The sequence below is a fragment of the Gossypium hirsutum genome, chromosome A12 (genome assembly GCF_007990345.1).
Source record: "Gossypium hirsutum isolate 1008001.06 chromosome A12, Gossypium_hirsutum_v2.1, whole genome shotgun sequence".
In the NCBI taxonomy this organism is placed as follows: Eukaryota; Viridiplantae; Streptophyta; class Magnoliopsida; order Malvales; family Malvaceae; genus Gossypium; species Gossypium hirsutum.
This window is the reverse complement of record NC_053435.1, coordinates 39349557-39363389: the sequence shown is the minus strand read 5'-3', so window position 1 is coordinate 39363389 and position 13833 is coordinate 39349557. Positions and strand designations below refer to the sequence as shown.

Here is a 13833-nt window from a genome sequence, read left to right as displayed (position 1 = left end):
TCTTCCACTGCATTATGAGAACCTATATTTTGATCCTCTTTTGACGGGTTGACTAAACTCTCTTTTCCCAGGATTATCACATTACAATCATAGTTCTAAGGGACCCTTTTACTATTATTGTAAAAGAAAATCGCTGGCTTCTGAATTATGAACGTTGGTGTCGTCTGAACTCCTGCTTCATTCTTAGGACACGAAATAATAACCACAGGATAATTGACTTTTGAGACACTTGACACAGGTTCTGACGCGCATATATACTCTTCCTCTATAATTTCTTCATAAAATTTGATTTCCTTGTTGCCCATCAAGCCCTGGATAACAGCTTTTAACTCTTCACATTCTTGAATTCCGTGCCCCTCTTCATGACGGAACTCACAATAATTCTCTACCTCATCATCACTTCTTTCTAAATTTGAAGTAACTAAACCCTTTCTTGCCATCCTCTTCTAGACCCATTTCAAAGGAGTTTTTACTTCTGAAACATCCACCTTGGTTCTTTTTTCCATACCTCCATCTACTGCATTTATTCCACTATCAGTATGACTAGGTAGAAAATTTTCTATACTGGACGCATTATCGAACTTCACAATGCCCATTTAAATAAATCTCTCAACCAGTTTCTTAAAAGTAGTGCAATTTTCTATCAAATGTCCTACAATTCCCGCGTGATACTCACATTGAGCATTGGCATCGTACTATTTAGGGAACGGGGGATGTAATGGCTTTAAATAAAAAGGTGCCACCACATGCGCATCGAACAAACTTTGATATAACTCTTTACACGTCATGGGAATTGGTGTAAATTGAATCTTCTCATTGTTCTGCCTTGTTCCAGATTCCTGCCTTGATGAACCATGACCAACAGTTGCCACTTTTGGTTGACTTACAGTAACAGACTTTGAATATCCCACGTTTGCATTGTTTACCTCATTCTCCTTTTTCCATAGGCCAGACCTTTTGGCACTTTCTCTTGCATCTATCCATTCATTTCTTATGGCATTCTCAATCATTTCTCCCGTCATTACCACATCCGCAAAACTCATTGTGGCACTTTCTAACATGTGAGTTATGAATGGAGCTTTTAAGGTATTAATAAAGAACATTGTAATTTCCTTCTCCAAGAGCGGCGGCTGAACCTGGATGGCCACTTCTCTCCATCTCTGTGCATATTTCTTAAAAATTTCGTTTGGTTTTTTCTCCATATTCTGCAAAGTAATTCTATCAGGAGTCATATCTGTTACATGGCTATACTACTTTATGAATACTTGTGCCAGATCTCTCTATGAATTAATTCTATTTCAACTCAACTGATTGTACCATTTAGCTAGTACTCCCACCAAACTATCTTGGAAGCAATGAATCAACAATTGATCGTTATTAACATACCCAGTCATTCTTCTGCAGAACATAGTGATATAAGCTTTAGGACAGCTCGTTCCATTGTACTTCTCAAATTCTGGCATCTTAAATTTGTATGGAAGTACTAAGTCTGGGACCAAACTCAGATCTTTTGCATCAATTCCAGGATGTCTGTCAACACCTTCCATTTCCCGAACCTTTTCCTCCAGCCATTTACACCATTCCTCTAATTGTTTCTGTGATTCTGTCCTTGCCTTTTCCTCTTTCACAACTTCATCCAAATCAGGCACTATTGGATTATTTAAGTTATTACCAGGATTAAAACTTGATCCAGCCTAAAAATTTATTGGTATTGACACTCCAGCCTGAAACTGCTGAGGCCTGATTGTAACAGATGATTTCTGCAAATTAATCTCAGGTTGTGCCTGTACATGTGTAGGAGTGAAGCCAGGAGGATATTGAGGGTCTTCATTATTTTCCCCAACATTATCCATAGGACCTTTTCCCTTATCCATTCTTCTCATCAGCAATTGGGACAACTGACTCATCATTTCTCTTTGGGACTCCATCATTTGATCTTTCATCTCTTGTTGAATCTTAGCTAGCTGCCTTTGCATCTGTGACTACATTTGCTCTTGCATATCCTTTTGCATTCGCTCTAACTTTTCTAGCCTTTTGTCCATTGACTTAGTTTTTTTCCTTGTACCGTAGGGATGCATATTTGGTGTGTTTTTGTTGGTTTCCAGATTACTAAAATAATTTTTAATTAATTAGAATCTTTTTATAGCCTTTAATGCATGCGATGTAATGTAATGCAAATGCATGAATGCAAAGGAGGCATCAATTCTGATTCAATTCCATTTAGAAAAGTTTACTAGAAAATAAAATTCTTTACATAAAAATGAGTTACAAATAAGACTTCGCCCTAATGCTCAGAGTCTTAATTTTCCTGAGCAATAAAGCTAGTTCCTATCCCTTGTCTGACTCCAACTCATACTTCACACTTAATATGTCTGCTTGTATTGCCAAAGACTGCAAGTAATCAGCTACTTCTCGAATTTGTGTTACAGCTTCCCCCATGATGTAATCTCTGCTTCTAACTTGATCTTGAGAATAATGAAATTGACCTTTCCATTACTCCTTATTTGCCTCCAAAAACTCAATCCTCATTTCACAACTTTGCAACACCGTCTCTAATTCTTTTATTTTCCCTTTCATCTCTTCGATCTTGCTTAAGCTTGCTCTTAACTCCACTACAAAATTGTGATTCTGGTACAAACATAGAGATCTCTCAAGTTCTGATACTGTAGCCCTTAATTCATTTTGTTTATTTTTACTCTCTGACAGACTTTTCTCTAAGACCTCGTTTCGAGCTTGAACCTCCTAGAACCTCATTTCCCACTGATCTGGCTTAATATTTTCCTCTCGAACTTCCTGACGCCATTGCTCTGAAGTTTTACCTAACCCAGCAGTCCTCATCAACAGGCGTAGCTTCTTATAATCTGTCTTCAAATTTTTCAAACCCTCCTCCACCTCAATCTTCCTTTTTCGTAACTTTCCTGCCTCTGACTTCTGAACCTCCTATCTAATTTCACGTGCATTTTCTCTTCCTTCAACTGCTCGATCCTTTTCCCAAGCTTAGAACTCTTCTTCTCAAAGTCTTGCTTTATAATTTCCAACTCTGATGGGGCAACTTGTAATTGTTTCTCCATTGGTCGAGTGTCTTCTAAACTTAGTCTAGGAATATTATCATTGACCCTTTTCCTAAACCATCTACCGTACTCAGGTGTTTTCATAGAACCGATAGCCAACCTCTTCATCCAATGAATTTGCTTCCAAGCATCAGATATTTCTCGAACCTTCTTCTTATAATGGTCACCTTTATATAGGAATTCACACTAATCAAGCCCGTAAGTCGTGGGTATAAACTGCCTTGATTTATACTGCCTTAATGCAAGTAAAGGAGTATACCCGGTAGCTCCCCAAATTTCTAACAATGGTACCCAATCAAAATTCTCACATCGATACAAGATCTCGTAAGGAACCATCCAAAAAGCTCTCCACTCTATATCCTCCTCCTTGAGATTTTGAAGAATTTCCATCCATTTCTCCTCTGAAATATCGTTTCTCCTTTGCATAGCTGTCTCCTCCTTTAATAGGGAATAGCTTTCAGAGAAGACCCAGTAAGAAACCTTGTTCACTTTCCAAAAATGCCCATGAAACTAAACCATCAATAGCTGTGCACATCCAATAAATCGACATTTGTTTGTCCTTCGACACATGCTCAAGGATCTGAACGTCTCGGCTAATATTGTAGGTACAGTTCTCAAGACGATCGAATAAGTCAGTGACTGCTTCATCCACATGCCTTAAAGCCTTAGGAAAAACCACCAATCCCTAGATACTTAAGGCGAAGATATTGAACCTCTTCCTTTCATTTGGATGTGTCGAAAACAAATCTCTTAGATTCTCCCAATGAATACATTTACTATCCCCCTTTTGTTGAATTCGAGCAATGACCCAAGGCTCACTCATCCCCGAAATATTCATCAATTTCTTTGCAAAAGTTGGACCATTAAAAACCTTAACATAAGCTTTTCTAACTTGAAGTTTTGGACACCTCAGCAGGGTAGTATATTCCTCTACGGTAGGCACCAAATCCACTTCCCCAAAAGTGAAACACTTGTAAGCAAAATTCCAAAATTGAGCCATAACTCGAAACAGATGCTTGTCCACCTTAATATCGAGCAAGTAAGCTATATCACTATAGCTCTGATAGAACAACTGTTTGGTTCCCTCATCCCATCGAGCCCATATATCTTTCAACTCTTGCAATTCATTCTGTGTCACATTGATGCGAGTGAAATTCTTTAACTCTGATGTATATCCTTTTTCCAGGCTATCCCCTTTCTCTGATTCTAACTTCTCTGACCATGCATGGACAGCCGTATTATCCTCAACTTTACTAAAAAATTCATCCTCCATGTTAAATCTTCTAACTTAATAATCGAATACGAATCAAAACCTCCTTTAATATGCAATGTTATGCAAAACACAATCAAAACAAAACACAACAAGTCAGTATCAGATATAAATAATAAAATACAAGCAAAAGATAATCAAAACACATATATGGGCAACTACTAAAGTTTAACCTAGCTCCACCTAAAGAAGGCTCTTAAGGTTCACTATATGTGATTCGGTTCTACAGAGATGGTACCTGAACCAGCAGATTCCTCAATCCTCACCCATTATAGGCTCATATGGATCAAGTTCGGTTCAGGGGAATACATTTTTCTATGACCATGCAGAGATGAAAATCTCACGAAATCATACGTACAGATGTATCTCAGAAGCAATCCACTAGCCCATACGGAGGTGAAAACCTCACGGAGGCATAGCTTCTCACAACAATCATACAAACAAATGCAATCAAAAGAATCATGATTTTCAAAACAAATTTTCAATTCTTTGACAACGGGACAACCAATAATCAATTTTATGGCTTGACTCTCTGGTTCAATCCCCAATGGAGTCGCCAAGCTGTCGAAACCATTTTTTATTTTGAAAAAAACAATGGGGATCGACTTTTTAAAACCAAATGTGGAGTCGCCACCAATCTTTTTGTTTAGGTGTATTGGATTACCTAATAAAACATTTTGTTTCATTTAAATCAATTTTGGTCCACGTAAATTTAAAAACGGGTTCGGGAGCCGGTTACATATGAGGAAGGTTTAGCACCCTCACTACGCCCAAAAACTGGTACCAGATTGATTAATTGTTGTCTTTATGTCTAGGGTTTTTCAAAAATTTAAAACATGGTTCCTTTTAAAACATTTGAGTGGTTTAAGGTGGTCGTCAAAACCTTCTCGTTTCAAAGGTATAAAGCATCACATCCAGCACGATAGGACAAAATCCTTTATACTTTTGAGAACACGATCAAGTTTTGACTTCGAAAAGCTCTTAAGACAAAAGTTACAAAAGGGTGTCTAAATATTTAGTCCAACGAAAAATCGAAACCAAGCACGGTACGGCACGATTTCTTGAATTTTTAAATACTGAACATTGCCTTATTTTAGGATTTTTTTTTAAAGATTTGTAAACTCAAAACATATTAATTTTAATTGAAATTCAATAACATAACCTTCCTTAACCGACTAAATCAAATAACTGAATATAGCTAATCTAAGCAAAATGAAACCATCCTTCCTAGCATGTATGGGGAACAATTGAGATAACAATAAAAATGAAAGAAATAGTACAACAATGATTTCTAACCTAATATAATACAACCAATGTAAAATATACATAACAAAATGAAAAAAAATAGAAAAAATGTGGTATAAGGCAAATTTTAAATAATGATGAACACATAATATATGAATTGATGTGATGAATTTGAAACTATTTGTAAAAACAAACTAGAGATATATATGTACTCATTAAAATATGCATTATAGAATGAAGATTTTTAGACCAAATAACATACAAGGTGTTAAAAACATTTGTTAAAATATATACCATAAGGGTCAATTTAATAATATATAAAATATGAAAGGATAGCAAGAATACTTAATAAGATATAATCTTAGGAAATACACATAATAGATTTACAAAACATATATATATCTAAATAGATTTAGAAGTAATTATTTGTTAAGAACAGCATGAGATTAATAATGTATATAAAATTAATTTTTCCGTAAATTATATATGTAACAGATTTTTTTAAAAATATAATTATGTATAAAAAGCTATATGTATAAAATGCATGAATTTAGTGATGTTTATAAATCAAGCATATGTTCCAATATATATGTATGTGCAAATGGAATTTTGAAATAAATGATGTATAAAATAATTTTACATGAAATAAATTGATTTGGATTAATGACACATTTTGATAATACATACATAAAGATAATAAGATATGAAAGTGTATACAATAAGTAAATTGTACAATTTAAAATATGGTCCTTAGAAGAAACGCATTATACACATAAATAATTTTAAAGGAAACTATATATACATACATAAAAAATATATATTTACATAGAATAATATGAAGTCAATAACGTGGACTATAGTAAAAATAATTTAATAAGGGTTATGTACATGTGAAGAAATTTTAGAAATAATAGTATGTTAAAATAACATGGAATTAAAATATGAATTATAAGATTAACTTAATTTTATCATAAATTATATATGTAATAAATTTTAAAAAACACAATTATATATACAAATATACAAAAAAAAACTATATGTATAAAATAACATGGCTTTAATAACGTATGTAGGTAAAATATAAGTATTAAATATATGTTTAATAATAACTTAAATGACACATAAAATGGATGAATTTCTCCTTAACTAACAAAAAGAAGATAAACATTAAAATATGTGAATAAATTCAAAAGAAATTATAAAATATCATAAAATTAATGGCATACATAAACTAAAATAAACTTTATTACAAATAGTATAAAATTATTAAAATGATAGAATAAAAGAGAAAAGATTATAATAATGTTTTTTAACACAAAATTCAATTATCAAAGCAACTCAAAATATCAAAGCAAGTAATCAAGCATGTAAAAGAAAATGAATGTGCAGTGAATAAAAAAAATGAGGATACAAAACTTAATTAAAACAAAATTGAAACAAAAGGGACAATTTACAAATAAAATAATCGAAAAAAACACCAATATGTAATGCGCGCAAATGTATAAGGACTAGAACTGGAAATAATCCAAGTCCTAAAATGCAGCGCTGGGTAGCGGACTAAAATGAAAATGCACGCAAATTATGGAGCCAAATTTAAAAAACAAAGTAAATCAAACAAGGCACAATTGAATGCTCGAGCGGGGGGAAGGATCTAACGCGCAAATTCCCTATTTGAAGAGCTAAGGCGCGGATCCGGGTCCTGGAACGGGTCGACGCACGGATCTCTTATCCTTAAACGGCGACGTTTCATTTTTAATCCAAAATTACAGGAAATTGAATGGCAATCTTCCATTTCTTCAAGCTACAATTGAATCAAAACCCTAATGCCCCATTTTCCCCTCATTTGGCTGACAAAAGAAACAAAACCATAGCACCCTTTCAATTCTCATCAAGTTTAGCCAAAAAAAGCTCATTAATCGTCATGGCACCATTGTATTTGATGAATGGCGATGAGTATATACCCCTCTTTTCCCCGTTTGAAAAACCACTTGTGACTGCTGATTTTAACTTAAAGATCCCATCTCAAGCTCCGATTGCGATAAAGGAGATAGGGGTTCCGATGGTGTACTTATGAAGGTAAACCCTTCCTTTTTACTTTTCTCTGCGCAAATAATAAATATGCAAAACCAAAAAAGAAGTAAATTGCAAAAACAAAAAAAATAGGATCACCTTATAATTTTTGGGTTGCCTCTCTTGTATTTCGTATGCGTATAGTGTGCGTAAGATTAAAAGGATTACATCAATGGCTTTTTATAGCCAGATTTACAAAATAAGTAAAAAATTGAAAATCCTATTTTCCTACTGTCATTTGCTGTGTATTCTGTTATTGGCTCCTTCTGGTGTATTCTTTTTGCAGGCTCGGCTGTACAGAGGAACGAGGGGAGGCTCTCGTGAAGGAGGCCATGTTGGGAACCGCTCGTGGGAGCCCGACCCTTTGGCACTATTCTAGCATATTCCAGAAGTTTCTCGGCTGTTGAGTTTCTTTGGGTTCTGTTGGGTCTCAGATTTGGGCTACTGGAATCGGGTCTGGGCATTGAGTGGATTGCTTGGGTTTTAATTTAAGCCTGAAATTCTATACATGGGTTAGGATTATTGGGTCATTTGGGCTAGGTTTATTAGGTTAAGGATTTTGGATATAATTGTTAAGCTATAGGTTTGGGTTTAAGCCTGAAATTAAGTTTGGGTTAATCGGTTTGGGTTTAATTTAGGCCCAGAATTTTGTAAATGGACGTTGGCCTCATAAACACCTTAGTTTATTTATTTTTATTTGATACACATATTTTTTGGTTTTTGGTTTTTTGATTTATTGTAGGCCCTCCGGGCAAATTGGGCCTATTACACTCCATAATTGTCAACACTATTGTAGGTTTCCACGAAATGCACATGTTGACGTAGATTTCCTTTGCTATCAAACTGTTGGAACTTTAGAACTTGAAAATTTTCAATCATTCTCAAAAAATCAATCCTTGGAGTGAATAGCTTTGCATGTGTATATGATGATAGAGCAACAACTTTGGCTTGATCCTTAATAACTTTTATCTTGATAAGCTCCTTGAGTTAATTTAAAGAAATGTTTTAAAGTCTTTCTTCAACAACCTTGGTAGAAATTTCACCAACTCCTTGAATAGTTAAATTTTGAAGTTCGCTGGCAAGATTTTGGTTGTTTCAACTAAGTTTTTGATTTTTGCTATCATGAAAGTAAGTTGATCATCCATTCCTTTTATACTCGTTGCAATGGATTCTAAAGGTTTTGTAAGAGAGGTAACTTTCTCCTTGAGGGAAGCAGTGCTAGATGCCATTACAACCACAACACATAACTTTTATTATTAGCTTTGATGAAATGTTGGTGAGAATATTTCTTTTAACTTTTCAGTTAGAGTAGACTAGATATTTTAATTGTTGATAAGATTCTTCATGGGAGCTGTTGCAACTTTGATAAACTTGATCTTTGAAGAGAATAGATGAAATGATGAGATTGTTCCAACAAGTGTGTCAAAAATTTGTACAAACAAATTTTGAGTTAAAAATAATACCTAAAATGGAAACAAATAAAAGAAATTTATTTATATAATTTAAGCTACAATCTCTCAATAAATCCTTTGATTCTTCTATTCAATAAAACTTTGATCTAAGGGTCTTCTAGATGTGATCTTGGAAATTGGTTTAGAGAGTTACTTGCTTGAAATTGCTTGAAGGTTGATTTAAGAGTATTCAAGAGTTGATCTTGGGTTGATGAGGCTCGATTCAAGGGAAATCGAGGCTTGATATTGAAGAATGAGTTTTATCTCCTTTGGGTCAATGCAATTGGATGAGGGAGAGATTTGATCCGAGGGTCCTTGAGGCTTGACCTTGGATAGATAATTTTACTTGAAGGACCTTCTAAACTTGATCTTGAAAATGAGTTTAGTCTTCTCTTTATCGATTGAACAAGATCGAAAACTAGTTTCTTCAGAATTAATACAACGTTCTTTAGAATTACTTCTAATTCTTCAATTTCTTCAAAAATACCTTGAGATTTTGGAAAAAGTTTCTAATCTTCAAAAATCTTCCCCTCATGCTTAAATCTTTATACTTATAGACTTTTGAATTTGTGAGACTTTTAATGTTTGTTGAATGGCTTGAAGGTGACATCCTTTTATAGTGTCAATCAGCTGAGTGCAAGAAAATTTTTGTAGAATATAGCTTCTTCATTTGAGTTATCTATAAACATTAAAATTTATATTTATATTTATATTTATATTTATTTCATATTAATTTAAATTAATTAGAGATAATGATTTCTTTATAAAAGTATTCTAAAATGATTTAATTTCTTGATTCATAGCTTATTAATTAATTTAATTTAATTAAGAATAAATAATAATTTAATAAATGAAGAAATTGGATTGGTTCTGGACAATCTATTATTTACTAGAATTGTTATTTGATAGGTCTATGAATTAAAATGCGTCATAAATTTCTTTTAAATATAATGGGTTTTTTGTAAGTGTATATATTTGAAAGTTCCGTATGTTATATTTACTTTAAAAGGCCTTCTTTCAATAAAAGTAAGGATAAATACTTGGAATTTATCTTTCATGATTACATATTGGATAATGTGTAGTGATATTAAATTGAAACACTGCTGAAATCAATTGCTTTTTCTTTTTCCATAAGAGAAATTTGGGATTCATATGACTTTATTGACAAATATAAATCTTTACTACCGAATTTCACAATCACAAACCAAAATACAAAAACAAATGACAGACAACTTTATAAAGTTAATCCAATAGTAGTTGACATATATATTTTGCAACATTTTTATAAATTTTGATGGTTTACTTAAACCTGTGTTATAATTAATTAAGAAATGAAGTTTTGAAGAAAATATTAGGCACGGATGGTATTGCTAATGCTATCCAATAAAAGAAATAGTAGAAAGTAGGTAAAAATATTGTGTAGTTTTCATTTCCAATAGAGCTTTCAATCCTCATGTTTCTTATGAATACTTGTTGCAAAATCCCGTGAAGATTACTTTATAAAGGTTGAAATCCAACCTTATACTCCCTTTCTTTGGTTGGTAACTCATCACTCCCTCCATCCATCCCGGTGTTTATTGCATGTATAACCTATTCACCATGACTCAATTATTTTTAACATTCCAACTAACATTATATGATTTTCAATTAACCTCTAATGATACAATTTATTTGTAATTCAAAATTCTGACTTCCTCCAATAGCATTTGTTCCAAATAACTGCTACAGCCTTAACTAAAAGTTACTCATACATGATTATCATGATTTATGTTGTCTTTTTTAAGAAAAAAGGGGGTGGGTTTGTTGTCATGAACAAAAGGGGGAAAAAATATCACAATCCTAGAATCTATCCTACATGTACATGGCCCATGGTTTCAAACTAAAAAAGACAAGCATTGAAAGAAATATTTCCTATCAATTTCAGTGTCTACCTTCCTAAGCCAAAGATGAAACACCCATAGCAGCTAAAAGCCAAATCTCCCATCATCATCATCCATCTCAAGTCTTTTTATATTCAATACTTAAACTAAAGATTCCATTAACAACACCAAAAGTTTTTTAAAAATTTTTAGTGTCCATTTTTATGCCCATGTGGTCCGATGCATTTTTATTTGCCTTGGATGTGTTCTTCCTATAAAAGATGGAGGGTAAATGGAGTAAATTCTTATATACGCATATAATTGACTTTAAAAGGGATATTCTGATTAAAATGATATACCATCCCCCTATTAAAAGGACCGTAAAGTAAAAAAAGAGACAATTGTTTGGCTAAAACAAAATCTTAAAAGCCAAATCCATTTACAAAAACAAAATCGATAGACCTAACAAATAATATATATAAAACAGGGGATATTCATATTCTTTGGAACACCCAAAACCCATATCTTCTCAGTCCCACTTTTCTTTCCCCCAAAATCCCAAATATTTTTTAAAATTTTAAATATTATATTATATTATATTAGTATATAGATTTTGCATTCTTGGGTGGTTAGACTTTTGAAGTTCAGAATTCTCTGGGGTCAACAAAAATTGAAAGTCCAGGGGGTGATTTTGTCCAGTCACCGACGGACCCGTCACTGTAGTCTTCCCCAAGCCGTTTGATGCACCATAAATCTTCGTCGCACGATAGCCTTTTCCAATGTGGGACCCCAACTTTCAACGGCTCACCATTCGCCACCTCAGTCGCCACCACACTGCACCCTCCTTCTTTGGCCAAGTTATGCGCGTGTGCACACAGCGCATTAACCAACTTCGCCGCCGATGGCCCTTCCCCTCCCACCCCGTACAGGAAGTGCAAACCGAACGGCTTGAAAACTTCCGGAATCGACGGTAACCTCAAGAACGGCAACAACTTGTCCGCTATCCTTGTCGTTTTAGCCAACGTTTTCCTCATCCTCGACGCGCCCCGAACTTCCAACCTAAACACGTCCTTGCAATTCCACACACTCAAAACCGCCCATGACTCTGGCGGGTCGGATAAAAACTTATCACACCCGGCCCACGTTTCTTGCGTATAGCAACATCCACGTGGCACTGCCAAAAAGGTTCCCAGGCTGAGTCTGTTATTAAGCACCGAGTCAATGTCGCGAGGGAAGAACTCGATGGTGGAGAAACGACGCCGATATAGCGACTCGGCGTCGGATCGGGATAGCTTAATCAGAGTGACTCGGTTGGAAACAGGGAGTCGATGGGCGAAAACGGGGTTAACCAAAATGGAAGGGGTACGGAACTTGGAGTAGCCGCATTTATCAGTGAAGAGATTAACGGAAGCTTGGTTGTCGTTTTCCGTGGCTAAGTAAGAGTATTCAGTGCCGTTTTGGACAAACCACTCTTCCATTCTTAGTACCAGCTTTAACCCTATTCCCATTCTCCTGAGAAATTAAAAAAAAAAAGAGAAAAAAATTAAGACCATTGATTACTATAGGTTTTAACGTATTAAAGGAATGTTAATGATTGGGTGGAGCAGTAAATACCGGTGCGAAGGGGAGACCCGAAGGCCTAAAATGTAAGCGACTTTGGTGTAAACAGGGAGAGGTTTGGAGGGATCATTGGTTTTGGTATTCCGAGAGAGCTTTTTGCCACAAGTAACGGTTTTTATGCAACCTCTTATCATCCCAACTATTTCTTTGGTGGAGCTTAATTCAGCCACCTGTTTGATTACATAAACCAATATGAGTGTTTGTTTGTTTTTTTTCCTTTAAAAAAAAAAGACAACAACGCAAGAAGAAGAAGAAGCATGAAGCATGGGATAGTAGTAATGGAGGGAAAAAGAGTAGTACCAGCATGAGAAAAGCAGGGGAGTGGCGGACCCGGCAAATAGGGTCACCCAAGAGGTCGGTAAAGAGAGAGAGTTTGCCGCTGGGACCAACTTCACATCGTTTTTCAACTTCTTCTACACTTGCTAAATCTTTACTAGGATCAAACTCCCGTACCACTATAACGCACTCATCATCACCTCCCATAATTTTCCTTCTTTTTCACACTCTATATTATAGTGAAAGTGAAAATGGATGGAAAAGGAAACAAGGGTTTATATAGGTGAAAACGCAGCTTTTTCAAGGTCAGAGAGTATCCCTCAATAACGTCTGAAACAAGCAAAAGCAGTAAAGAGAGAAGGTGTAGAAAGCTTAGGACTTCGAGATCATAAGAAGAAAAAGCTAAGCTAAGGGCTTCTTGTTGTGTATGTATTTTCTTCTTGGGTTTTTTTTACTTGACATAGGAGAGGAAATACGTAGAAGTTGATGGCCAGAGCAACAATTGGTTTGAAGCGGCCTTTAAATATTGGTTGGCTTCTTCTTTTTACTATTTATCTCTAGAATCCCTAAACTTTCCTTTTCTTTTCTGGCTTTTTTTATTTAATTCAGTGCTTTAAAAAGTCTCTATCTCTCCCTCTCTCTTGTCTTTCTGTCTGTCTATATTATCATTTTTCTCTCTCTCTCTTTCTTTTTAAAACTAGTAACGAAAATATTATCTTTTAGAAAGAAAGTTAAAATGGGAGAGATAGTAAATAAATGGAAAAATAATAATAACAATTTTCATTATTAATAATCACAAAAAGGGTGGAACTGGAAATGGCGGCTATGGCTGCGCAGTTTTATTGGTTTTTTTTTCCGTTTTTTCATTTTAATCTTTTAATTTCTAAGGATGGAGGCATTGCCATCATGCCCCATTTGGCAATCATTTCCCTTCCCTCTAATCTCCCCCTCCTCCAATTCCACCCACCCAT

At 34.6% G+C, this 13833-nt stretch overlaps 1 protein-coding gene and 1 long non-coding RNA gene across 2 annotated transcripts; one reads left to right on the top strand and one right to left on the bottom strand.

Moving 5' to 3' along the window:
- Positions 1-6981: 6981 nt before the first annotated feature.
- LOC107945692 (uncharacterized) lies at positions 6982-8361 on the top strand. Its single transcript, XR_001696666.2, has 2 exons — positions 6982-7662; positions 7943-8361. It is a non-coding gene; the product is annotated as an uncharacterized lncRNA (long non-coding RNA).
- Positions 8362-11406: 3045 nt separating this feature from the next.
- On the bottom strand, positions 11407-13462 carry LOC107945693 (probable N-acetyltransferase HLS1). The gene is made up of 3 exons (XM_016879791.2): positions 12887-13462; positions 12581-12756; positions 11407-12478 (listed from the first exon to the last, which is right to left on the bottom strand). Exons 1-3 carry the CDS (start codon positions 13067-13069, stop codon positions 11611-11613), a joined length of 1227 nt encoding a protein of 408 aa, XP_016735280.1. The 5' UTR covers positions 13070-13462; the 3' UTR covers positions 11407-11610.
- Between the last annotated feature and the right edge of the window lie 371 nt (positions 13463-13833).